Source organism: Ursus arctos, unplaced genomic scaffold (assembly GCF_023065955.2).
Source record: "Ursus arctos isolate Adak ecotype North America unplaced genomic scaffold, UrsArc2.0 scaffold_31, whole genome shotgun sequence".
NCBI classification, from domain to species: Eukaryota; Metazoa; Chordata; class Mammalia; order Carnivora; family Ursidae; genus Ursus; species Ursus arctos.
In genome coordinates, this window is record NW_026622997.1 from 11,672,543 (window position 1) to 11,700,199 (window position 27,657).

At 45.8% G+C, this 27,657-nt stretch overlaps 1 protein-coding gene across 9 annotated transcripts in view; it reads left to right on the top strand.

Moving 5' to 3' along the window:
• RREB1 (ras responsive element binding protein 1) overlaps window positions 1-27,657 on the top strand; it is a 171,562-nt gene that overhangs the window by 101,207 nt on the left and 42,698 nt on the right. For 5 of the 9 annotated variants that reach the window (XM_026511441.4, XM_026511439.4, XM_026511436.4 and 2 more), the window contains exons 2-6: window positions 3,205-3,312; window positions 6,668-6,793; window positions 7,417-7,629; window positions 12,537-12,626; window positions 13,891-14,054. In XM_026511441.4, the coding sequence (XP_026367226.1) occupies window positions 7,459-7,629; window positions 12,537-12,626; window positions 13,891-14,054 (425 nt within the window). In that variant the 5' untranslated portion in view covers window positions 3,205-3,312; window positions 6,668-6,793; window positions 7,417-7,458. Of the gene's footprint in view, window positions 1-3,204; window positions 3,313-6,667; window positions 7,630-12,536; window positions 12,627-13,890; window positions 14,055-27,657 lie in introns of all 9 variants that reach the window. The other 4 variants (XM_026511442.4, XM_048225839.2, XM_048225836.2 and 1 more) reach the window with 3 other exon arrangements.

The following is a 27,657-nucleotide window of genomic DNA, read 5'->3' on the forward strand; positions in this document are numbered from 1 at the left end:
GGGAGAATGGCCATCGCCATGGTGCGACATCCTGTCTCGTTCGGTTTTGTCCCCAGCCTAGCTGAGACTGAGGGAAGAGTGTTTTCCTTTCTGACTCAGCCCATTCTAAGAGAGACGTCCTTGCTGCTTGTAAAGCTCCCTAGTAGTAGCTCGAGCATTTTAGTGGCTGAATTCCTCACAACTCAGACCCTGTGAGCCTGTCCTGGGTTGGCCTGAACCGGCCAGCTAGACTGTTCACTAGGCTGTTCCAATCAGCGGGTCAACCATCCCAAGTATTCGTGGACGTCTGTAGGCTCAGCACTGCGGCTCTCCTGGCGCGGTGTTGTGAAGTTCCCTATTATAGGATCCGTGGACCTCTGCTGTCATCCTAGGCATCTAACTTACCCCATCTGTCCTTGCAGGCCTTTAGGACAGATTTTAGATTTCACCCAAGAATCCTCTGGTTTTCAGAAGCTGAGAAGCTTTGTTTCTAGACCATCTTCCCTTTTATCTTTCATCTCCCCTTTGCTATCTCATTGGACCTGGAGACAGGCTCCTTAATCTTTTCTTTCTGGCTTTACATAGCATTGTTCCTTATCTCCTCCGGGGGCAGGGGCTGGAGGCCGGCCTTCCCTGCCCCCTCATCCTCACAGATGGACCTCACAGATGGACCCCTGCCCTCTCCAAGTCTTCCTGCTTCCATCGGATCTGGGCAGAGCCTGTGTGGGAATGCAAACTCAGAAGTTCAGCATCCTCCCAGGGGAGCCCCGAGACCCACCTCTCCAAATTCCCAGCCTGTGTTCCTCACATTCCCCTGTAGGAGTCACCTTCTAGGTGACTAGCCTCTCCTCACCTGGTCTTCCCCTGCCCCCCTTTTCATCCCCTCCCCGCCCCCCGCACCACACCAGGCAATGGTGATAGAGGTAAGGGGTATCTCGAATTTTCTTCCAAGAACTCCCCTCTACTTTTCCACTTGCTGAGTTCTGTGAATCCCTCAGGCCTGGTGGAACCCCAGACACACAGGGTAGTGACTCTTGTTACTCAGCTTTAATTGCAAGACATCCTCAATATTCAGATCCTTTACACCCAAGATCAGAAGATGGAAGTTTCAGGGTCAAGTGGGTTGGGTTGGCACTCTCCCACTCTGGTTCTCTGTGTGTACTGAGGAGATTACTCGGTGGACTTTTTTAAAGTATCTTTTTAAGTGAGGGGAGGGACCGAGTTCAAACGTTAATGAGAGTCTTAGTTACTATATTCTGGAAAGTTTAAATTTCAGAGACTCATCTCTCTGATGTGTATTTTTAATAATTATATATAGAACTATAATTCACATTATTTATTTGGAGATCATGGTAGTTTCTAGAAAACAACCATGGAACTGTTCCTCTCCAGACTTTCTTCCTATTAAAATTTGCTGTGGGGGTGTCTGGGTGGCTCAATCAGTTAAGCATCCGACTTTGGCTCAAGTCATGATTTCGGGGTCCTGGGATCTGGCCCCTTGTCTGGCTCCCTGCTCAGTGGGGTGTCTCCTTCTCCCTCCTCTTCCGCCCCTCCCCCCTCTCGTGTTCTTTCTCTTTCTCTCAAATAAGTAAAATCTTTTAAAAAATTGTTTAAAATTTGCTGTGAATTAAGAAATGAATAATAACAGGGAAATCTGGCTTGTTTTTTTGTGGGTTTTTTTTTCTTCCATGGTGTTTCACTTTACCCTGGGCATCTTTAAGTTTGGGCGGGGATGATCTGAAAGGATGTTTTGTGCATTTCTAAAACCTCATGGGAATTTTAATAAGCTTGATTTGATTCATAGTTTAAAAGAAGGTGGGTTATATGTCAAATAAAAACAGGATTCTTACCCTGCTTACCCCCAGGATGAGCGTCTGGGGTCCCTGAACTCTTGATGCTGAAGGCAAATGTTCGGGTAGCATTAGGTACCTTTTCCTGTGGGATGGGCCATAATTTTTTTTTTTTTTTTTATCAGACCCTTAAGGAGGTTCTTGCCCCCACCAAACCAATGAGAATTACTGGGGTAGTAATAAGGATTCCTCGAGGCTTTCAGGGTCTCCATCCCATCCGGGAGCTGTCCCTATGAGTTATTCCTTGTTTCTTGATACTTGGCTCGAAATCCAAAGAACTTTTCCAGAGGGAAAGGGGCAGAGAGAAAAGAAGGAGAATTGAGACAGTGAGGTGTGGAGTGTTCAGGTGTCAGAAATCTCCAAGGCGCTGCTTGCAGTCAGGTTGGTGGCACTTTCTCCCCCCAGCTGACCAGTCCAGCAGGGAGCTGGCCTGCTCGAGGTGCTCAGGAACCCGGCACCCACAAAGTGAGGAACGTTCAAGATGATAACTGTACGTGTAGCCCAACTGAGCAGCTTTCTTCCAGGCACTCCGAAAGGGGATAAAAATGAGAAAATGGGCCAAGCAAGTGTTTCTCGACAGGGTTTGTCTCGGTGGTGGTTTGATTTATGTCCTTTGGTCTCCCACTTGGGCACTCCTCAGTTCAGCTACGGGATGTCATTTCCAGAAACAGGATGTAGCTGAAGGCTGGGCAAAGCCGGGAAAGGCTGCGTTCCAGGGCTCCCGGACTTTCTCCCGGGGCAGGGATTGGAGGGCCCTGGCACCCAGAGCGGACATGTGTCACTTGAGAAGTTTTCTGTATCCCCCCTACAGTAAGGAGAAGATACACGCTTGGTCCTAGCTGAACTGTCGTGGGTACTTCCCCCTGTCACTCAGGAGAAGGTGTACCCATCTGTCCTTTACGTTAAGGGGCTGTCTGGTTCCATGTTGTTTACTCTCTCCAGCTGTCTTTCCACTCTGTTGTGGGCAGCACTTAGTGCTATCTTGTTCGTCTCTGCCCTTGAAACCCGAAGTCCATCCCCATCAGCTTTAACATGCCCGTTAACATGCCACTGAGATGCCCAGAGCCCCGCCTGGGGCCAGCGGTCCCAGCTGCTCTCACGCGATGTTGCACCCAGTGCGCCCGATTTGTGGGGCGTGCTTTGGGGGGTTCCTGTCTGTCCGAGGCACACTGAACTCCAGTCGTCTGGGCTCAGAAGCTAATGAGTGGCTCTGGGCGGCATCGGCCTGGGACCTGGAAGCCTGCTTATGCACACAGGCGGGGATGTGACTGCCCTTCACTGGTGACTCTCGGCGCTAAGTGGAGAGAAGGACACAGAGACGGGATCGTTGCTGGTCTTGACTGCCCCTTCATGTCAGCTTTTCTCGTTTGCGCAGGTGTGCTGCCGAGGTGGTGGCTTTGAGGTGTGACCCTGCCCGCGTCTGGGCTCCAGCAGCGCCAGCCCCTCAGTAAGGAGGGCCAGCTTGATAAGACGACAAAAACAGGTCAGTTAAACTTGATTGACTTTCCTGGAGTCACAGTAAGTTGAAGTATAGAGTCTTCCTTTCCCTTCCCCTCCCTTCCCCTCTGTTCCTCTGAGTTGCCCTTTCTCTTTCCCCTGGTCCTCCTGAGGCTTTGATGCAAAACCACAGTGAAATTGTAACCCTGAATCGCTACCTCTTCCTGAGCCAATGGACTTGAATTGTGGGATGAGAAATCTCAAAGGGTGTCGAGTGTTGGTCTCCCACGGAGCAGTGTTTCAGACCCCCGTCCCCTGCTTCTCCCCCACCCCCCAAATTCAAACTGTTTATGTTAAAAACTGGAACGCCAAGCAAGTCCATTTGGCCACATCAACAAAGATGACTTCTTATCTGTGATTTGGGAACTTTGTCTGGGCCCCCAGTCCTCTCTGGTTCCAGTTGGAGCACATTGCATTAGAATGGGGCCTGTGATTTTTATTTTGTTTATTGTCATAATTTTATTGTTGTTGTTATTTGCAGTAGTGGGGCTGATGTGTAGGATGGTATCAGGGAGCAAAGGAAAGAATGAAGATACTGAGACTATTAATATCCATAAAGAAAATGTGCTTTGTAAATGGACCTTAAGCTGTGCAACTTCTCTTTCATCCCTGAGATCAAATCTCAGAAGGTTTAGGCTTGATAGTTTGGGTTGTTACCCCAGTACAGTCTGGTGTCGGGTGTGGGTAAGTAGAATTAACTAATACTGGCCAGCTGGCCTCTGGTGAAATTAGTGCACAGACATGCCTTACTGCAAAGGTGGATTTTTTTCTCCCGTAACCTGGAACAATGAGCTACCTTATTTTACACGAGGTCCTTTCCCTTCTTCCCTGTTCCATCCTCCCAAAGGGAGAAAGAACTCAAGTATAAGACACAAGAGCAAACAGGAGTAAAGACCTCCAGCTCCTTGGGGCTGGTGTGGGTTGCTTCTGAAACAGCTTTTCAGGGATGAATCTAATCACTGTGCTCTTCTTTTCCAGCAAAGTAGCTGGGGGGTTCTTTTTGCTCACTGCACTTTCTGATCAGAGAGGAGAAGTCTCTATTAAAAATATATATTGCTACTTACTTACATGTGAACTCGGTAAAGGAAGTAAGTGTCGATGATCTTGGCGTCATCAGTGGGTAGTGTCATGCTTTACACTTCCATCCCCAAGGAGGAAGTAAACGTAGCAAATGTTTTCCTGTCCAGACAAAATGGGAAACAACAAGTTTGCTTTTCTTCTTTTCCAATTGGGATTAGTCCTTGCAACGTTCAGCCCTTACGTTGTTAGCTGTCATGGCTATGGCTAGGTATTGTACACTGAAGACACTTAGGGTGTTCGCAAGAATCTATGTTTGATGTTATAATGACTGTAACAAAAATTCTTACTAGTAATCTGGCTCTGTTACATGAATATTTTTTTTATTTTACATTTATAATTTTAATTTTCATGTGACTGTGTCTTCGCTGTCCCATTTTCTTTCCCTACTCAATGATAGAATGAGAATATAATTTTTACAACTTAGAGTGTTTTTTTTTTAAAGATTTTATTTATTTATCTGACAGAGAGAGACAGCCAATGAGAGAGGGAGCACAAGCAGGGGGAGTGGGAGAGGAAGAAGCAGGCTCCCAGCGGAGGAGCCTGATGTGGGGCTCTATCCCAGAACGCCAGGATCACGCCCTGAGCGGAAGGCAGACGCTTAACGACTGTGCCACTCAGGCGCCCCTACAACTTAGAGTTTTACATTTAGTCCTGGAAGTGTTTAACCTGTTCCCAGACTTCAGTAAACTACCACATTTTTCTTTCCTAAGTGTAGTATTAGGACAAAAGCAAGATTATCTTCTAAACTCCTCCTAGAAGATGCTAGAAAAGTTAACTTTCTTTTTACTGACATAATTACAATAAAGAATTATGGTCCGTTATTTTCTAATTTGCCGTACATAAAACTATGGGGGAAATACATTTGAAAGAACAAGATGGTTTTAGGATTGAAGGTATCCACTTATTTGAGCCAAACAGATAATTATATGCTGATTGATTACAACAGTTCTAGGGAACTGATGATACTTTTAGAAATGCATTAAGAAAGAAATCAAGAGTGTGTGTGCATGTGTGTGCGCACACTTACGTGTGTGTGCTTGGGTCTCACAGTTTTTCCCAGACAGAAATCTCCCAAATAAATTTTCAAAGACCATTAAAAATAGGAAGTTGGAAGCACAATTTTCAGTGGCCTTCTAGCATGGGGAAACTTCACAGGACAGCACTTTGGTTTTTCTTTAATTTTGGATGTAGCTCTTCTGTTTTTGTGGGAAAGATGTGTGGGGTACGGCTCAGTCAAGTTATCTTCAGTTGGCACGTTTCTGCAGCTAGTCCTTTTACTTACATTTGGAAACCTGTTACAACCCTATCTTCAAGATGTCTGTCCACAAGGAAGGCACATTTTGTCTCTTGACTAGAAAAGTACTGTTCCTGTCTCTGGCTCCCTCGTAAGATTTTAGCTGGAGACTTCTCAGCTGATGGCAACATCACTTAATGAAGTTCTGTCCCCAGGCTCTTCCTGCCCTGCTGCTGGACACATTTGTAGCTGCTCGGGGTGTTACCATTTGTCATATCCTAGGTCACATCCCCTGAAGTTGGAGGAGGAAACCACAAGAAATCATGTTGTTTCTGGTGGTGTTTCTAAGCCTTCACTTGGCCGCTGAGATAAGGAGCTTGATCTTTGACTTCAAGTCCAGCCGAGGCACGCTGTGGGATAATAGGATGTGTGGCTTACTGGCAGGGCTCTGGCTCTAGAATACCTTCCCAGATAAAATGAGGGAAGTAGTTTACCTGCAGACTTATTTCTGGCCATTAGCTATAGCCACGGTCAGGTACGGAACTAGAAAAGGCTGAATGGCCATGAGCCCTGGTGTTCCATTTAGTCATTCTGTTCATATTACTGGGTTTCTTTTTGGTCTGACCGTATACCTTCTAGACCATGAAACTTTCGTGAGTTCCTTTCCTGCCTCATCTTCGGTCCGTTTTGGCTAGAGGCGGGAAGGGGGGTCAGGTAGGAGTCTGAATGTTTGTGTGAGGAGGAGACTGGGCAGTGTGGGTGTAAACGGGATCCTCAGAAAGTAAGATACCACAAAATCGTTTTGGCTGTTGGGAGGGTGACAGCACTGTAGGGAACATCAGTTAAAGGTTGAAAAAACAACCACAGAATGTGGTTTTGGAAGAAAAAGATGACTTAAAATCGCCTCCCTTTCGTGTATTCTCATGAACAGAGTGGCCTGAGATTACGACAAATACGTGGTTTCGGTTTTTTCTTCCCTGAGTGAAAAGGCATTCACTGAATCTTTTTGCCTTTGCTTCCCTTCCAGTGTCCACAAGTGATACAAGAGAAGAAAAACCCAAGAAGCGAACGCAGACTCCTTTCCTACTCCACGTGGATGATAGCTATAGCAGGGGAAAGTCTCATAGTGTGTCAGTTGGGGCAGAAAATGGAGGTAATCGGCAGTGGGGGCTGGGTTGTTCTTCTGTCCACTTTCTGGGGTATAGGTACATTCCCTACTTGTATATTTTAAGAAAGTCTTTTTTTTTTATGTTGATTTGAAATTTGGTTATAATTCTGATAGGATTGGCTTTTCAGTTGTCTTACACAGTTCGGGCTCCCCTGTAAAATCACTGTGTTGCAAGCAGTGGAGTGAAGTAAGGCCTGACGACCCTCGAGTCATTAGCTGTTCAGTCTAGAACATTCATGTAGTAGTGGATGAGTTAGGGTTATCAGGAGGGGGCTGGCCCAATGTCCGCTCCCTGGCCTTTCCTGATTGTTGGCTTAGCCTTTCCCGCTCTGCCTAGTGAAAGATTAGGAAAAGCCAAGAGACCCGCATCTGCTGGTTTTGGGGGTTGTGTCGGTGTATACGCTCAGAAAGAAAGCGAGGTTGTCAGTCTCTGGCATGACATCGCCTCATTCACATGAAAGCTTCAGTCATTTTGGGCAGCTTGAACCGAAGGAGGGTTTTAGGTGTTTTGGCCTGACTTGTGGTTATGGTAGCCATGGCCAGCGCTCCCTGGCTCTGACAGACGCTAAACTTCGCAGTGACCAACAGCAGCGATTTCCGATTTTCAGTTCTATGGCAGAGGCTTCTTAGAAGCTTAAACCCTTGACCCAATGACGTCAAGTTCGCCCATTGGCTTGGAAGGTTCAGACTTGTCTTCCGTCAACACCATGATGTCAGCGGTAATGAGTGTAGGGAAGGTCGCCGAGAATGGCGGGAGCCCCCAGAGCACCAAGTCCCCCACGAAGCCTCCGGGACCAAATCGGATTGGCAGAAGGAACCAGGTAAGCTTTTGTGCGCTAGCTGGTGACGTCTGGTGGCTTCAGTCTATGAGAACGTTGGGAGAAGGATGTTCGCTTGAGCCCAAGCTTCCTAAGCCAAAACCTTGGACGTGTTCAGAACTAAACACATACCGTGAGGCTTCGAGAGTGAACTTTTCAGGGCTTATGTCAGTCTCCTTTCATGGAGAAAATTTGCTCTGCTCTGGTGTCAATATTGGTGGAAGCATCCTTATTCTCTGCCCTGTAATTTGATTCGATTGCAAGCTTTCTTCATGTGATGGCAAAGGCAAAGAACTTGACTTACTCCTCTACTGTGATGTGGTTCATTTCTTTACGCAGCTGGTTAATTGGGTTTTCGAAGCCGCCTCCTTGATTTTTTTTTTTTTTCCTTTAACTCTCTTCAGATTGGGTAGCAAGTAAGTACTGGTTTTGCTGGATCCCCCATTCAGCTTTCCACCCTCAGCAAAGCACAGAATTTGGCTCTGGGGAATTCCACTTCAGATGTGATTTAGTCCTCTTCAATTTTTAGTGGCCTTTGGAGCAGGAGGAGTGGGAAGGAGGAAGTGGGTGGGCCAGGGTTGGAAGGACTAATTAATGTGTTAACAAAAGTCCATGTCTCCTCCACTGGGGGGTAAGATGGATCTTTTAATTGACGTACCCATTGGGGCACTTGAAAAGTTGTTGCTCTTCTGTTAGCAACACATTCAGCGAAACTCAAGGAGTGAGGCAGAAAGTGAGTAGTTCTCAATTTTTCTCTGAATCCATGTAATCGCAACTGGTGACTCCACATTGAGTTTTTGGTTGAACTTTCTTAATGGGCTTATTTATACCAAATCCTCGGGGGAAGAGGCAGGCTTCTGAGTTAGCCTCCATTACCAGGGATGGACTGTTGGGCTTTGGTGAATTCATCTTCTATTTTGTTCATAATCCTCCAGTGACTGTCCTTAGAATTGTCTGAGCACCATCTATGATGGTTTTCTGTAAATTCTTAGAACATTAACCAATGTTCCTGTCCTCCAGGAAAAGTCATACCAGCCTAAAGCTTCTCCGGCAGCGTAGGAGACGGGTCTGTTTGCTCACGTCTTCCTCGCGGCTGAAGACTTGGCAGGGTTCAGCGGTGATGTAGGGTCAGAGCATTGATACCTTTCTCTCTTTTTTCCCTTGTCTCTGCCTGCCTCTCTTCCTATGGGTACCTGAGAAAATACTCAGCCTGTATGACTGTGGCCTGAGTCAAGAAGGAGCGCTAGCTCTGGGAAGAAAAGGTTTATTGCCACTCTCACGTGACTGTCCGTCCATCCATCTGTCCGTCCATCTTTCCATCCACCCACCCATTTCACAATACATACTTCCGGCCAGGTCCTGCCGCAGGTGCCAGGCATTTTGGGATGAGCGAGATATGTAAGGTCACTGTCTCCTCATCCTTCTGTGTTCGACCAAGAGAAAGTGGCATGGGTGGTGACGAGCCCAGCATTTCCCCGGCACAGGTTGCGTTGACCCAAGTCCCATCTGGGGTCCCTTCCCGGTGGTTCAGAGACTGTGGGGAGAACCATAGAGCATGACCAGTAGAACCTGCACCCCTGCATGGTAAGTGGAGGGGACTCCACGGGCAAATGGTGCAAGTGTACCCAAGCCTTTCTCATCTACTTCCCATGTCCTCCAGGGCTCTTCGGGGCGCTGGCTTTGTGTTTGAGAGGGAGGTCTGGGCCCCAGGGACTGTGGAAAGGCAGCATATTAAAAACACCAGAGCACAGTTGGGGAGAGGGAGTGCGTCACCCCTACCTGGGAGCGGACAGGGCAGGCTGAGGGCAGGAGCCTGGAGAGAAGTCGCATCAGTGTTAGGACCCAGTTCCAGGACAGATTAGCCGCAGCCGGACGCCAGCAGGGGTGCCAGATTGTTTCATTATGGAATGGTTAGTTATCACATTAGCTGCTAATTTTATCTGTCAGCTCAGGAAGTCTGCTCCTTCCACCAGCTCAGCCGCAAGACCTGGGTTCACACTTCTCCGGCACGGCTGTTCTCTTTTCTCTTAGGTCGGTTTGCAAAAATTAAATCTGAGTCCAGAGACGTGTTTCTCCCAGGCTGTTGTGGATTCCGTAGATCTGCGTTAGGGTCTGCAGCGTGCCACTGCCAAGCCTCAGAGAAGGCTTGGGTTCCGGTTCGTGATAAACCCTGGACTCCGGGCCAGAGAGTCCTGGGAGCTACTCAGTATGTTTAGTGTCTACCTCAAAGTGAATGCAAGATGGTTGGTTTTCGTTTTTTTTTTTTTTAAGATTTTATTTGTTTATTTGAGATAGACAGCACAAGGTGGGGGAGGAGCGGCAGGGAGAGGGAGAAGCAGACTCCCCGTGGAGCAGGAAGGCTGAGGCAGGACTCGATCCCAGGACCCTCAGATTATGACCTGAGCCGCAGGCAGACGCTTAACCAACTGAGCCACCCAGGCGTCCCCGCAAGATGGTTTTTTTAAAAATATGTTGCTTCAGGAGGCTGGCCACATGGATGCCTGGCTTTTTAACTCACTTTCTTGACATCTTACCGATGAATCTTCCTTTAAAAAATTTGTTTTAATATATATTATTGTTAATCTAATAATTGAACAAAAACACCCCAGAGACTGAGTTTTGGCCCAGCTACGAGACCTCCCTCGTTACTCTAACAAGCGCCCTTATTTTGTTGCAACTGCTGTTTCTGGTGTTTCTGTCCAGTGGTTCTTGGCCAGCTCCATTCTGACGGGAGTCAATGGGCCGAGGAGGAGAGACTTCACGCGCATCACGCCCCTGGGAGGACGGAAGGGCATGGGTGACTGGATGAGACGTGGTGGCACTCTTTCACTGTCTCTGGGTTAATCAACTTCCTTAGACTTCACGTCTGTCATTTTTTAGAATTTGAGAGCGAAAAAACGTGTAGCATGCCTAATCCTCGGACCCCACGCCACAGGTTAGACAAGCATTTGTACCGCTTAAAATGAGGCCTGTTAGACTTCGCAGAGAAGACGGAACCGCCCCGCACAACACCATCCTAGACATCCTCATGCATCCGCTCCACCCCGTCTGCTGTGTGGTGCCATTTGTTTTTATAGTCTTCAGGGTGACTTGTATTTTCATCATGTCTCACGAGCCAGCACAGGAGGTTTCCTCTCTTGGGGTTAACCCTTTTTTTGTTCAGACTTCCATAGCATGGTGGCTTACGGCGTGGGCTGAGGAGCAGCTGGCCTGAGTGTGACTCCTGGGTCTGCTACTGCATGATTCTCTGCTTTGGGACAAGTTCCTTGCCTCTCTGTACCTGTTTCCTCATACAGAAGATGGGATCTATAATAGTGGTTGTGAAAAAACTGACATTTCCACGGGTAGAGTTGAGCATATAGTGTTCAAGGATGGTTATTATTGACAAAGAACAAAAACTCATTCAAATGAGTACAAGTAAAAAGAGGTCTGTTGAAGGAAGCCTAAGGGTCCAGCCTTAGAGATGGTGCCATCCCCTCTCCGGCTCCGTGGTCTCGCACTGCCATGAATACTGGTGTCCTCCCCAGCTTCAGTCTCGTGGCTTGGGCTTACCACAGTGCTCAGCCCAGGCCTGGGGCCACAGGAACTTACTTTCTTTTTTAAAAGATTTTTTTATTCATTTTGGAGAGAGAGCGCACACAAGCGGCGGGGTGGGGGCAGAGGGAGAAGCAGGCCCCCCACTGAGCAGGGAGCCTGATGTGTGGCTCCATCCCAGGACCCTGAGATCATGCCCTGAGCCGAAGGCAGATGCTTAACCGACTGATGGCAGATGCTTAACCCTGCGTGAACCTCCCGTTCAGGTGTTGATGATCACCTGAGAGGGTAACTTAGTCACCCCCAAACCTGGGGAGCTTACGAAACAAGCAGATTTCTGGGGTACAACCCCCCACCCCCAATTTGCTTCAGCATGTCATGAGTCTGGTTTAGAAATCTGGTTCAGAAAAGCTGCAGTGGGAACCTCCCCAATCTCAGTCTCCAAGCATCGCCATTTCAGATTCCTGGGACAGGTGTCCAAGTCTTGCTCCCATTGGTTTTGGGGATGAGGACGCACAGACTGTGGTGCTTAGGGACTGTGTGAAGGCACGTCTGGGGCAACTCCATGAGTTACCTGGAAAGAGGCGCCAAAGCATATGGCCAGTGAAGGAGCTCGTCCTTTTCCTTAAAAAGGTAAAAATCTGTTGTTTGAGGGAAGCCTGTCCCATGTGTTTTGAGGGAACATAAGCCACCTCACCAAGTCGTGAGCTGGTTCTTTTGTCACCTCTGTGGAAGTCTTCGTATTGGGTCATCATTCCCTGTCACAGTGTGGAAAAGGGCAGCATTCTTACTCCTTACGAACGGTGTCAGGCAGGTGCAGGCAACAAGTAAGAGGGTCGAGTTGATGCCTGTTAGGCACGCAGCTGGGCGCCGAAGGCTTGCACTGTTGGGTGGATGGGGTTTTGTTAGGAAGACTGTGCTTGGGACCCTCAAGACCAGGTAGAAAATGGTGACTGGAGCTGCCTAGATAGAGCTTGGGGAGACATGTATTCCATGTCTAGCTCTGCTGTGACTTGATCCTTGATTTTTTTTTTTTGTCCTCACTGATGATTAATTAAACAGTGTTTGATAAAAGCACTAATATTTATTGAGTACTTAGGGTGTACGAGGTACTATTCCAGGGCTCTGTGTGTGTTGATTTAATCCTCATCACGGTGCAATGTGGTAGATGCTATTATTTTTCCCATTTGACCCCTGAGGAAACAGGGCAGACAGGCCTGTGACTTACCCAGGCTCCTACCCAGACAGGCTCTGGAGCCCGTGCTCTCAGCTGATTCATTGTTCTGGCTCTTGAGACACAGGTGCTGACATCAGAAACAAGAGGCCGTGGCTGACTGTGCACTGAACTTGATTTTCCTTGTATTATGTCTTTTCAGGAAACAAAAGAGGAGAAGTCTTCCTATAACTGCCCCCTGTGTGAAAAGATTTGCAGTACACAGCATCAGCTGACCATGCACATTCGTCAGGTTTGCTGCCGATTTTCTATTCTGTTTGAAGTCATTCTTCATTAAGAGAGGACCGTTTGATCTCCGCAGATGAATTGTGTCTGCGCTCCATTTAGATGTAATATTTGAACAGTCTTCAGGGGTGGTTGTGAAATAAGTCTTGTGTGTCCACATTACTCTGACCAAAATCCCAGGTCAGCGCAGAACACCTTTTCAGGCTATGGCAAACATCTCGCTAACTGACCACATGCAACAGAAGACCTTTCATCATACGCAACTTGTCAGTTTGAACCAAGTCTCTTCACAGTACAGTGAGATTGTAGATGGCGCCCCTATCCTGTCCTTTATATTGCTATAAACTTACCTTGTGCATCAGGGAATTTGTTTGGGATTTCTTTTGGCTTCTATATTAGGACATTTATCCTTCTTCCTTGCCTGCTGTGGTAGATTGTAGATTCGTGATGAAGTATGGATTAATCTAGAACAATGAAGGATTGACAGCATATATACATATTTGGCGTGGGAATGGATAATTTTTTCATTTTGTTTTCATCATGTTAAGTGCCCTCCTTAGTCCTCATCCTCTATTTCCCCATCCCCCACCTACCTCCCCCTGATAACCATCAGTTTGTTCTCTAGAGTTAAGAGTCTCTTTCTTGGTTTGTCTCTCTGTCTCTTTCTCTGTTGCCTTTGCTCATTTGTTTTGTTTCTTAAATTCCACATATAAGTGAGAAGGATTGATGACATTAAGATCATAACTTGATACTGAGTAATACCATCATTTAGTAACTTGGGTTTGGATAGAAATGTGCCTTCTTAACATCTTCCAGAGGCCAGAACTCCAAACCGTGCAGGTTTCAGTTCTCTTTCTCGGACAGCAGGACTGAGTCAGCGAACTGGAAGAAGGGACACGGCCTTAATTTGAAGACCATATTTCACGGTAGCTTCGTAGTCCAGGGGCCTTCTGTTCATGTTAATATATGTGCTCTGTTAGTCTCTTTGGGTCTCCAAGAAAGACCTGCAAAGGCTCCACCTCTCTCTCAGCCTTGCAGACAAGTATTTCAAAACTGGAACACGAAAGTGGAAGAAATAGTTATTTGCCTGTGTTCCTGACAGATTTTGACATTTGGGAAGATATTTAAAACAAAACCAAAAACTATCAGAGAAGCTGTATTGGGTGTTTTTTTGTTCTGGGTTTTTGTATAAAGTTCTGACTTTGCATTTCATGATAGCCAAGTTTTGACCCATCCTCCTAAGTGATCACTGTGACGATCGCTTTCCACAGCATAATACGGACACTGGAGGGGCAGACCATTCGTGCAGCATCTGCGGGAAGTCGCTGAGCTCGGCCAGCTCCCTGGACCGCCACATGCTTGTGCACTCTGGCGAGAGGCCATACAAATGTACCGTGTGCGGCCAGTCGTTTACCACCAATGGGAACATGCACAGGTGGGTGAGGGCGGCCTCTGCCCGGTAGCTGCCGTCTGGAAGGGGACAGAAAGCACGGTGGCCTCGGAGCCATCAGGGGACCTGCCTGAAGGCCTGAGAGCTCCTGGGATCCGCGCGCTGTATGGAGAAGTCGGAGGTGGTATTGGTGCCTTCTGCGTACTCTCTCCCGTGTATTGTATGTGTCTAGCCGTGGGAAACAGAAGTACGTGGGCGAGGACTTTGGCCTTTGGGGATCTTCAGAATGAAACACGGAGTCCTTCCCCCTCTGCCAGTTGGAGCTCTTTGTTTGGGTGCCGGAGGTGGGCAGCTTATCAGATACAGAGGAAGCCTGCAGGAGGAGCATGGTAACCCTTGCCTCTGAAAACCTGTTTGCATATGCCTACCAGATTCCCTGCAGCCCTTCTCCTTGCGAGAAGTTTCTGGGGCCTTTGAATAAATAGTTAGGTGGCCTGGTCTTGGAACTTCAGGATAAGATAGGATAAAATGAAGAAAAAGAAGATCTGATAAATGGCAGGAATTTACTTCCTGAGGGAAAAAAGCTCACTCAAAAGTGGGAGAGAACTCAATGGTGGGCATATTAAAATTCTGTGGGACAAACAAATAGAAAATACACTTTATAGAAAAATTACATAGGTTCTGAGGGATTAGCACAGAAAGACTTTTTTTTTTTTAATGCTCATTTTATCTTTTCCATAAACATTTAGGAACAGTGGGACTCTAGGAAAGACTTTTAAAGGGACTCAAAAAATTTCACCTTCTTGGAAAATCGGACTGTTTGCTTTCCTATACTCCCTTCTAGGCGTTATGCTGCTTTCTTTTTAAAAATTGACTTTTTTTTTTTTTTTTTACATATTTGTTTCAAAAGAAGACTTTATATAGTTACTGTGAAATTGATGCCTTACTACCTAGCAACAGTAAAATGGGGTGGGCCAGTTTATTCACCTAAAGCCGTGTTGTGGACCGCTGAGGGTATAGCTGGGACACACTGGAAAAGTGGCAAATCTCGGGCTCTTGGTATTAGGCACCTGATGTCAAATCTCAGCTCTGCCACTTGTAAGTTTTCCGTTCTTGAGCAAGTTACTTAACCTTTGTGCCTCATTTTCCTCCTCACTGGAACGAGATTTTTAAATAGTATCCACTTCATTGGAGAGGGATGAGGGTTAGGGGATAATGAGCTTTGCACACAGTCGAGGCCCACGGTAAGCACTCGGTAAATGTTATCTGTCATTACTGTTTGCGTTTCTGAGTAATGCCGCAATCGTCTAACTCCTGGAAGTGGAAGGTACAGGGTGACTTTATGAGATTTTTTACAAAGTATTTTACTTTTTTTTTGCGCATGTACATTTCAGTCCTCTTTGCCCCTCACCCCCTCCTAGGAGTGTTAAGGGCATGGAGAAGGAAGTGAGTAAATGCCATCCCCATGGTTTACTAGCCTATTTTACACTCTAGCTTTTTGCTTTTTTACCAGCACAGTCAGCCCGGTAGTATCATTTTACCTTCTGTTTCCCATTTTATTTTGTTTTGCCTGGTCCTTCTCTCTGTGCACCACCCCCCCTCCAAAAAGTCCTCCGTCCCTTACATATTTGCGCTCTCAAAATCCGGTCCTGGAGGCATGGCCTTTCCCTTTTTGGGTGGTTTCCCTGCTTTTTCTTCCTGAGACCCATCTGCGTGGATCTCCCCATGGGCCAGCTCTGACTCTGGAGAGGGCAGTGGGGCACATTAGTGAGATGTGCCCTCCTTGGGGCCGCTTTGGCCCTGAGCACTCCCTGCTTATGATCTTCCATGAGATATCTCTGGTCTTGGGCCCAGTCACTCCTGATTGGGAACATTTCCATTTTGGGAGAGCGTCTGTGACTGAATAAGACACGTGTCCAACACGTCCGTAAAGGGCATAGTTACTCCTTCTATGCTGACGTAGCAGACAGTGCCCCTTACAAACAACCATAGCTGAAGTCGTGTTGTCCTGTGCATCAAGCACTGGGCTCAACGCTTTGCTTTTTCTTTTTTTTTTCTTTTGCACCTTTATGCCATAGATTTCACCCATTTGAAGTGTCCAGTTTAGTCGGTTTTAATATATGCACAGAGTTCTGCAGCTATCACGATAATCAGTGTTAGGTCATTTTCATCGCCCCAGAAAGAAACCCTGTACCCATGAAACAGTCCCTTCTCATTACTCTGCACCTTCCAGGCCTAGGAAAACACTAATCTACTTCCTGTCTCTGGATTTGCCTGTTCTCCTGTGTGGTCTTCTGTGACCTGTTTCTTTGTTTCCCATTATGTTTTTAAAACGCATCTGTGTTGTAGCACGTCTGCACCCCATTCTTTTTTACTGTCAAATAATAGTCCATTGTATGGATCTACCATATTTTATATATCACTTTCATCATTGGTGGACATTTGAGTCATTTCCACTCTTTGGCCATTACGCATCGTGTTCCTGTGAACGTTCTGGCCCATCTTTTTGTGTGGACGCGTGTTTTCCTTTCTGTTGGCCAGATACTTCAGAGTGGAATGGCTGGGTCATGTGGTTACTCCGTGTTTAACATTCTGAGGACCTGCCAGACTGTTCTCCAGAGCGACTGCATCATCTTACATCCCTACCAGCCGCGTAGGAGGAGGGTTCCAGTGTTTCCACATCCTTGCCAACACCTGCTCCCGCCTGTCTTTTTCATGACAGCCATCCTGTGAGGTGTGAAGTGGAATCCCATGGGTTTTATCATTGTAGTTCTTACATGTAAGTCTGGGATCCATTTTGAGTTAATATTTGGGTATCGTGTAAGGAAGGGGTCCAGCTTCAGTCTTCAGCACTTTGTTGAAAAGACTTTTCTTTCCCCCGTTGAATTGTTAGGCCACTCTTGTCAAAGTTCAGTTGGCCATAAATGCAAGGATTGATTTCTCTACTAGTTCTGTTCCATTGAACTGTATGTTCATCCTCAGGCTTTGCATTATATTGAGTTCCTACAAGTCTTTAACCAAGTTTTGAAACTGGGAGGTGTGAATCCTCCAACTGAGGTCTTGTTCAAGATTGTTTTGGCCACTCTGAGTTGCTTGCATTTCCATATGAATTTTAGGATCAGCTTGTCAATTTCTGCAAAAAAGGCAGCTGGTAGAATTATAGGGATTATAAAGTGCATAGATCAATTTGGGGGTGTAGCCACCTTACCAGTATTAAAACTTTGAACATGGGATATTGTCCATTTATGTCCATTACGTCTTAATGGATTTCTTTCAACCGTGCTTTTAAATAGTTTTCAAAGTGTAAGTTAGTTAGTTAGTTAGTTAATTAGTTAGTTACTTGGCAGAAGGCTTTTTAAAGATTTATTTATTTGAGAGAGAGAGAGAGAGGAGCCAGGGGTAGGGGCAGAGGGAGAAGGAGAGAGGATCTCAAGCAGACTCAATGCTCAGCATCGACATGGAGAGCTCCATCTCACAACCCTGAGATCATGACCTGAGCCGAAATCAAGAGTTGGACACTCAACCAAGCCACCCAGGCACCCCAAGTTTTGTATTTATTTTGTTAATTTATTCCTAAGTGTCTTATTCTTTGGGGCAGTATTGGAAGTGGAATTTTTTTTGATTGTTCATTGCTAGTGTATAGAAATACAGCTTACATTTTGCACTGACCTTGTTTCCTGTAGCCTTGCTGACCTGTTCATTCGTTCTAACAGTTATTTCGTGTATTCCTTAGATTTTCTGTATATGCAGTCTTGTCATCTGCAAATAGAGACAGTTGTGCTTCTTCCTTTGAAACTAATCTGGATGCTATTTTTTTTTTCCTGCCTGTGAGCCCTGGCCAGCCGCTCCAGCACAGTGTTAAATAGAAGCAAAGAGAACAGACACCGTGGTCTTATTTCTAATGTTAGGTAGAAAGCATTCCATCTTTCCTCATTAAGTGTGATGCTAGTTACGGGTTTTTCATAAATGTCCTTTATCAGTTTGAGGAAGTTCTTTTTAGTCCCAGTCTGCTGAGTGTTTTCATTGGGGAAGGGGGTCAGATTGTGTCCAATGCTTTTTTGGCATTTATCTAGATGGTCTGGTGGTTTTATCCTGTCCTCTGTTCTATTTTGGATATTAAACCAACCTCATTCCTGGGATGAATCCCACTTGGTCACATTGTATAATCACTTTCATATGTTCATGGACATGGTTTGCTAGTATTTCATTAAAGAGTTTCCTATGTTAATAAGAGATATGGGCCTGTAGGTTTCTTCTGAGTCCCTGTCCGGTTTTCATGCCAGGGTAATTCTGCTAGCCTCATAGAGTGAGTTGGGAAGTATCCCGTCCACCTCTGTGTTTTAGAAGAGTTTGTTGGTGTTAACTCTTTATGTATTTGGTAGAATGCACCAACAGAACCACCTGGGCTTTTCCTTCTGAGACGTTTTCAAATTACTAATTCAGGCTCTTGTGATAGGTCTGTTCACATTCCTGTTTCTTCTTGAGTTCGTTTCAGTTATTTTTGTCTGTTCTAGGAATTTGGCCATTTTATGTAAATTATCTAATTGGTTGGCCTACAGGTTGCTCACAGTTTCCCCTTCTAGTCCTTTCTGTCTCAGGGTGAGTAGTAACGTCCCCTCTTTCATTCCTGACATTAATCATTTGAGTGTTCTTTGTTTTTTTTTCCATAGGCAGTCTAGCTAAACATTTGTCAATTTTACTGATATTTTCAAAGAAACAGTTTTTGGTTTTGTAGGTTTTCCTCTGTTGGCTTTTCATTCCTTTCCCACTCTGTACATTATTATTTCCCTCCTTCTGCTTGCTTTAGGGTTAGCTTACTGTTCTTTTTCCAGTGTTTTAAGGCAGAAGGTGAGGATATTGATTTGAGAACTTCTTCTCTGCCATAGGCGTTCACAGCTATAAATATCTTTTTGGAATTTGCTTTAGTTGCATCCCACAAATTTTTGTATGTTGTGTTTCCTTGTTCATTCATCTCAAAGTATTTTCTTATTTCCCGTGTGACTTCTTCTTTGACCCGTTGGTTATTTTGGACTCTATTGTTCAGTTTCCGCATATTTGTGAATTCCCAAATTTCTTGCTGCTATTAATTTCCAATATCGTTCCATTGTAGTTGGAGAACATACTTTGTATGATTTCAATCCTTTGAAATTTATGGAGGCTCGTTTTATGGCCTAGCATATGGTCTGTCCTGGAGGATGTCCCGTGTCTGTTCGAGAAGAATGTGTATTCTGCTGCTGTTAGTTGGCATGCTCTCGAGAGGTGCTTTTAGGTCAAGCTGGTTTATATGTTCACATTTCCTATTTCCTTATTGATCTCCATTTATTTTTATGTGCTCTGCCTGTAAGGTTTGTGGAATTATTATCCCATTTTGCAGATGAGGAAACTTGCTTAGGATCAAAGTAACAGAGAAGGCCGAGATTGGAACGTTGGCTGTCGGGCTTAGAGACCATCCCTTTAACTATTATCTCAGAAATAATTGATATAGTGCTCACGTCACTTTGTATATTAGAAAAAAATCACTCTTTCATACTGCCCCCCTCCAAAACAATTCCATGTTGCTGTAGAGCTTTATAGTGGACCCTTGAACAATGCAGGGGTTAGGGGCACTGACCACCAGGCAGTTGAAAATCACATAAAGCTTTTGACTCCCCTAAAGTTTAACTACTGATAGCCTACTGTCGACTGGAAACCTTACCGAGCACATAAGCATATATGTTGATTGACACGTATTTTGCGCATTGTATTAGGTATGCCGTAATTTTAAAATAAAGTAAGCTATAGAAAAAGATGTCATTAAGAAAATGATAAGGAAAATACATTTACAGTAATTTACTGTTCCAAAAAATTTTATGTACAAGCGGACCTGTGTAGTTCACCATGGTGTTCAAAGGTTAACTGTATTTTCAGTGTGAAACTGTTGTAGCCAACTTACTAGCATATACACTCTATTTGGTGAGCATGGAATAGCTTTTTATTAGATTTACGACGGTGTGCTGTTTGGGTGCACATGGATAGATTTTGAAAGGATCTTTCATTTTTTATACCACAGCCCTTGATGTTATCCTAAGGTACATTTCTTATTTGCGAACAGTGTATATTGGAGTTGTTTGTGAATTATTACTTGTAAATTTTCTTTTTTAAAAGCAGGCCTTAGGGATGTTTGTGCTAATTTTGGGTTTTGTACTGATTTTATTTATCGTGAATCATCTTGATTTGGAGAAGAGGGCTAATTGTTACGGGACCAAGCTCTGGTTCTAATTCTGCAGAATTTACAGGAATCTCTTAATTTGTCTATCCTGTCACAAAGTGGCATAGGAAACCCTCACTGAGGACTTGGGCTCAAAAGTTTGTGAAAGCATCCCAAAGGTTAACAATATACCGTGGGAATATCCTGGGTGGGGGGTGTTTCCGAGTTTGTATTGTTAGCACTGAAAGCACTCTAGTGATGATCTGTGAGCTGTGTGACCCTAGAGAAGTTGTTTGACCTCTCTGTGTCTCGGTTACTTCATCTGTAGAAAGAAGTGATACCTGACCAGTGTTGGGGTAGCATTGCGGGGATTCATGAATTAACACATGCAAAGCCCTTAGGAGAATGTTTGTTAAATCAGCGGTCACCAATATCACTATCCTATGTGCCACTGAAGTAAACATTCCTATAATACCAGAAAAATAACTCAAGAGATTCCTTTTACTTTTGTTTTCTTTTTGCTATCCTAAATGGGGTCATCTGAATAACAGGATATTTGAGTTTATCACACTACATTGGCTTTGCCTTCTCTGCAGAAAATCGCAAATAATGAGTTAAAAGAGCATTCAGTTTTTGGTAATCATCCACAATCATCACCCCCTTCATTTGTTGGTGAAACTGTACTTTTGAAAAAAAAGATGATAAAAATGCGAAAACACTTACAAAAATGTGCTAGAGAGTGGAGTTTGATTTATTTGTCCCAATGGATCAGTTCTAGAACCTGAGGCTAGAATGCTGAGCTGTGGTCTCTCCTAAGCACATACCCGGGTTCCCCTGGTTAGGGCCAGAGCGACCCCAGGGACATGTGTGTGCAGGAATGAAAAAGAACCGTGAAGACCCAAGTTATGATGGGTTTTCAGAGCATGGAAGGAGGTCAGTCGACTGTGAGTTTGCCGCTCAAGACAGAAGCTCTTCCCTCTCTCCTTCTTTCTCTTTTTCCTTCCGCTGCTGCTGCTTCCCAAGGGCTGTGGCACCGGCTGGGATCAAGGAGAGCCAGGATCACTGGTGGGGTGATCGGAGACCCCGTGCGTCCTGGGCACCCGTGTCGTGTTCTGTCTTGTTGATACCTGTTCCAGGCCCTCCCTTCCTGTGCCCACATCAGGTTCCCATCTTCCCTCTCTCCCCTGAGGAGTGCAGATCCAGCAGGACCCCTGCTAGCACATGATTTCCCTGTGCTGTGGCTTTCTAGAGCCATTTCCCCAAGGCTTGATTCCACAAGGCTGGTCTGGCACACAGTGTCGCTTAGGAACACAGAAGTCACCTTCCTGGGGCCTCCTGCTCCCCCCTGCTGCTCTGAAGGGCATCTGCACGTGCAGAGGTGATGCGTATCTCTGGGTGTGCACATTCTTCCAGATAAGCCTTGCCTTCCTGGTATTTACTGTCGGGCCACATGCTGTAGGGGCAGATCTGGGCTCCGCCCCACACTCCTGTTGCTGCATACATTGCAACCCATACTCCAGGAACTAGATCTTTTTCAGTTCTAGGTGGTTCTTAACTGACATTGAGGTACTCTGTCCTCACCCCCTTATGAAGCAGTAGTTACCTCTGGTTTATAAGGCGAGTCAGTCTTTTTGTAGGGTTTCCTTTATCTTAGTTGTAGCAGAGGACCCTCAGCACCCAAGCAAAAAGGCCTTCTGGGTCTATTACCCAATCTGGTCCAGTTGTTCAGGCTGCCACTTTCCCAGTCTGCGGACTCTTATGTTTTTGAGGTTTGGAAATCCTTCATCCCAAACCTCTCTGATCACAGCTGAGTTCCCAGGCAGGATAATAGCCTGCATCAAGTGCAAAACATGTATCACGGAAACATCACCGTGGCTCCAGCTTTTAACTTCCCAGAACTCTTTATCAGTTGCTCCCACGTTGAAAATTTGGATTGAGCGGTGCTCGTCTTCCAAAACAAACTTGGGAAACTGAGCCAGAGCCGCCTGCTGGGAGAGCTCAATGTAGGAAAAAGGGCACTGAGCTTTGCAATTTGCAAAACTTTCCAGAAGACGCTGGACTTCAGAGCTATGAAGAAGTGATGATATTTGAAAGAGAAAATTGAATCAGATCTCCTTTGGAAGAAATCTTACCTCTGAGATAGGTGTCTTTCTTTTGCCAGACCGTAATTGCCTTGGGAAAATAGGAAATTAATTGCCACTTTGCTCCTCATTTTCCAAACTATAGACCTTTAAGCTACAGAGAGAGCTGCGGAGTACGTGTTACATTTCAGACACGCCGAAGACCCTGGCAGGAGCAGGCTTTCCTAACTGGCTTCTCCGTTCATTCTCCAGAGAGAGGGGTTGTGTGCTCCTTTCGTCCGTGTCGTGGAAGGGCGAACATGAGGCAGGGAAATCCCTGGAACATCATCTAGTTGTTTTGGCCCAGGTTTGCTTTCCTCCTGCAACAAGCATGACTTTTTCTGTTGCTAAGTGCGGGAGACATAGACCCTGAGGATGCCCTGGATAACGGACAGTCTTCAGGAACAGAGGCTTATGTGTTCCTATTATGCTGGAAGAAAACGTTCGCTGCACAGAAATGTGACCTGCTCCATGACAAATGAGACCACAGAGGCTCTGAATTTAGCACACTACTCTCAGATGCTTAGGCAGAGCCAGCCCTTGGCATGCACAAGTGAACTTGGGTATCTGAACAGGTGGCCAGCATTTAAGGACAGAAGGAACGGGGATAGGACAGTGTCTTGGGAGGGGACAGTCACTTCTTTACCCTCAGAGCCCAGCAAGAGGAAGGGCCCTGTGAACTTCGCTCATGGTAATAATGAGTTTCTGAGGACCCCCCAGAACTAGTTTTGGGACCTGCTGTTTCTCCAGATTGGAGGTGGGCACTAAGAGGTTCAGCTAGTCACATCTTGAAACAAGTCTTAATCACTAGGTACACACTTCCCTGACCTATTCCTATAAGGGAAGAAAGGTATCAGGTCCCATGGGAAGAAATAATTTGTAGGATAAAAATCTGTGGGTCACCCTACCTAGGACTGTGGGAATTTTTTTTCTATTAAAAAGTAGGAAATGGGACACCTGGGTGGTTCAATCAGTTGAGCATCCAACTCTTGATTTCAGTTGTGATCTCTCGGGGTTGTGAGATCGAGCCCCATGTCAGGCTCCATGCTGGGCTTGGAGCCTGCTGAAGATTCTCTCTCTGGCCCTCCCCCTTCTCTAAAGTAGATAAATAGGTAGGTAGGTAGGTTAAATAGGTAGGTAGGTAGGTAGATAGATAGATAGAAGGAAAAAATGATTATATAATGACATTTCAGTTATCTACAACTAAGAATCTTTCCCTTGAGGGAAAGACAAATCAGAAGAAAATGTCTTTAGGGGATGCTCAGAAATCTTAACATGTTCGGTTCCACTTAGAAGATGATAAATGTTCTGTGATCATATGTGCAGCTCCCTACAAAGATAGTCGCACAGTCAGCATAATGGGCAGGTGTGATCTCTGCGGGACACAGGACCACTTACATTTGGTGGTGTTTGGTGACTGTCTGGTGGTTTCATGATGGTTGTACTTGGGTCTCATCTGTCTTAGTACTATGGGTACTGAAGTAGTCAGACATACTTTGAGTATCGTCTAGAAAGCTTTTTTTTTAACCAGGTTGCAACTTCTTTCTTTTTAACTAGGGAAAAAAACATCATGTAAGTGTATTAGTCCATTCCCTGATCATGCCTTTTAATATGCTTTTCATTCTCTTGGAGAGTCCACATCATGAAGAGGCCCCGGATTTTCCCCTTTAGCGTCAACATTGACAAATCTGTGTATCACAGCAAATTGTCTGGCTTCCCAGTTTCCCCCCGGTAGCATTATTAAGCTTTCACCAAGTGAGTTTATCGTGTGATTATATTTAAACGCTCTTAGCCCTTTCTTTACATCTCATCGGCTGAAAGTGAAACCTGTGTGCCTTTATTTTAAATACAGTAGTGGTTTGTATAAAGGCGGCCTCTCTGTGTCCTCTGAGAGCTCTTCCTTCCTCTCTGGCTGATGCTGATAAAGGATGTTCCACAGAGTGGCGGAGAGCGCCTCCGTTTCTTCATCTTTAACGGGGTGACGTTCGGCTCTCAGGAGTTTGTTATCATGAGTATTAAATGCTGTAATATATACCCAAGCCCCTAGCTCACATAAACGTTCGGCGAATTGTGGTTGCCTTCCTTTCTCTTCTCTCTTAGGAAACTTAACCTCCCAGTTCCTTCTGCGTGCTCATAAGCGTGTGTGTTTACAAAACCAAGGAGAGACCGTGACCTTTGACCACGAGGGTCCCATATGCTGTCGTCTAAGAACCTGACAGTCTGGAAGGGGTATTTTGTAAAGCCGCTGTGTGCCATAGGCCTGAATTTTCTTTTCTGAATTGTGCATTCCTCATTATTATTTGAACCCTTCTTTTTTTTTGGGTGGGATTGCTTGTTTTGAGGTGTTTTTCTGTTTCTCATGTGGGTTTGCATTTTCCTATGTGACGAGAATCTGTGGTTCTTTTCAGAATTCTTACTTTTACATTTTAGAAATCTGCAAATAGCAGAAAGCTATCAGTATGAGAAAAAGAACAGGTCAGAGTGATTTGTCACAGAATTTTATTCTTCAAATAAAGTAAAAAGCATAAGAAAATAGCAAAGCGGAAAGTTGACCCATTTCATTTGACAGTCTCTTGCGAAGCCTGTTTTATGTTTGACTGACATTCTCTAAAACATTTTCCCTTCTACTTTGTGCTTGTTTTTTTCTTTTCTAATACCCCTCAACAATGAGCTGGTCTGGTGCTCACTTTTTATTCAGCCATTTTTCTTCTGAGGCCCACGTCAAGTTCGGTTATACCAAAGAGGGCAGACCAAACGTCTGCACGTACGGGATGTGAAAGCCTGTTTCATCCCGTCACCGTTTCTCGGATTATGGTCTGCTTCATAATTAAGCAGTTCGTTATCACTCCGCCAGCTGGATGCGAGTAATGTTCATAATTTAGGTTTGCTTCTATTTTGGCAGAGGTAGTATTTGTTTTTGGAGATTTGAGCAGACGCAAAAGAAGTTTCTTTTGAATGCAGGCGCTGGGGTATTTTTGACCTATCTCACTGAGATAGTTTGAAAGCTCAGTTGCACCAGGTAAAGGTGGTGAATGGCGTCAAATTCTGGAGCACCCGTGCTTGCCCACACTTGAACGGCCCGGCAATCGTGAGAGCTAGAAATTAGGTCACAGAAGGTAAGGCCTGTGTTTGCTGGGGGTAGGATAAGGAGCAGAGGGCCCACCTCTGCTCCGGACCCCGACGGTCACCCTTCTCCTCTCCCACCCTGCCCTCTGCTCATGTCCCGACAGCTGCAAACAGGTCCTGAGCGTGCGTCCCACTTAGTCCTATAATATCAAAGTAGCAAAGTGAGGAGGGAAGGGGAGGAGGAGAGCGAGCCTGCCTGCCAGCGTCAGATCACCAACTTAAACCCACAGCTCTGCACCTCGTGCTTTATACCTTGCATTTTTCCGCCTTTGTTTAAATATTCAACCTGTCCAACCTGTTCGGGCTGAACAAGCTGGTGCTAGCAAACATCGAAACGTGCCCACTCACTGTCAACGTTTTTTCTGATTTGTTAAGGAAGGTGATTAGCAGCAAATTCTGTCTTCCCCCCCAACCCCCACCACCCCCACTAAAATGTGAACAGGCAGCACAGAAATCTTAGCATAGGTATTGATCACACCGAATCCCTGCTCACGTGTCCCGGGCCTGTGTGTGTGTGTGTGTGTGTGTGTGTGTGTGTGTGTGCCAGAGGGCCTTTCTCCTCAGCTGCCTTCGGGGCTTAGGGTTGATAGAGAGCTTGTCGGTCTTCAGTCAGGAGAGATTTTGTATTTCCTTACACCAGAGATTCGGTTGCATAATAGGTATTGGTATGTAGTGTCAGCACTTAATTCTTCCTCTTCGTGCTTATATAACCCAGCTCACTCGAGAGGACCGTTCCAGCTCAGCAGGCAGGAAAATGGAGGTCTGTGATGTTACAGGTTCCGCTGAGATTGGAAGCAAGTCCTGGACCTCTCTTCCCTGGGTTCCTGTGGGTAGCGCGGTGTTCCGCTCTCCCTCGCAGCACGTCGTTTAGGGACTCGGGTCACCTTTGGCAAGCAGAGGCCCGTGCGTACCACATTCATCCCACTGGAGATGCGGGGTGACTGGGGACCGATGCCTTCGCCGAGAAGGGGCTCTGTTGCCTGACTGGGTTTTGCAGGTGATCGTTCTCCTTGGATTCATTTATGTTCATCTTTTTTTTCCTCTCATGTCGGACACAGTGTGATCTTGGTCCTCCTTTCCTTCTGGGCTGTTTCTCCCTGGCCCCTGAAGAATACAGTATGGTGTCCCCATAGTGGTGGTGACTTTCCTTTTCGCCATGCCCCTTCTCTGCATCCACCACCCACACCTTCCATTTCCCTCTGTGGCATGTGGTGGGCCGTCATGAGCTGCTCAGACTAAGCATTTCCTGTTCCTCTTTTGGAAGAGGCTGAGGAGTAGCCAGCAGTGAGTTGGCGCTACCTTATCGTGGAGGTAGTCATCTCTCTTCCTCCTCTGCAAAAAGAAAAAGGATGTGAATAACTAGGTGCTACCGTCTTTAAGAAAGAAAGCTAAAGCGAACTCCCTCCGGGGCTGAAGTGAGAAAAGGGTCTGGGTGACCACCTTTCAAGTCTACCATGACGGTTAGGACTGGGGATTTTTAGCCGTTTGCTGCAGAAAGCCATCGTCTGCAGGGTAGGGTGGAGGTGGTGGTGATTGCTTCCCTCAGGTAGTGGCTCTGGGTTGCCCTTCGGGAATGTCAACTTCTAGGTGGGCTCCATCACCAAAGGCAGCATATACGAGCGTCTCTCCTGGGATTGGGACCTCGGGCTGTCTAGGAGGGTTGAAGGAATAAAGGGTGGTTAGCTCAGAGAAGGGGAAGAGTCCATAACAACATGGCAGCTGCCCTAAAAGATGTAAGGGCCCGTCAGGTGGGAAGGTGGTAACATTCTACTTACCGTTTCCTGGTTCAACACAGGGACAGCCCAGGCAGGCCAGTTTTAGCTCTGTGTGAATGAGAGAGCTCTCTGGGTGCGAGAGAGGTCAACACATTCAGCCTCTGAGGTCTTTTATTTGTTTTTTAGGAATCTGTGGTTTTATATGGAAATATGTACTGTGTGTCTTTGTGGGTATTATACACAGGTATCCAGGGAGCCAAATAACGTATAGAGAGTGTGTTAACAAATAAATTATTTTAGCAAAACGAGGGCAGGCAAAGGAAAGAAAAAGTACAAGAGGGTTTAAGGTGTACTGATCCCAAGAACCTGTCTAGGAACAGGGTCTAGAATAAAGATTTTGCAGAGGTTGATATTTATTGACGTAGGCCAACTGCCAAGCTCCCCTACACTGTATTTGAACGCTGAGAGAGGAGGAAGGAGCTTTAGAATGAGCAGTGAAG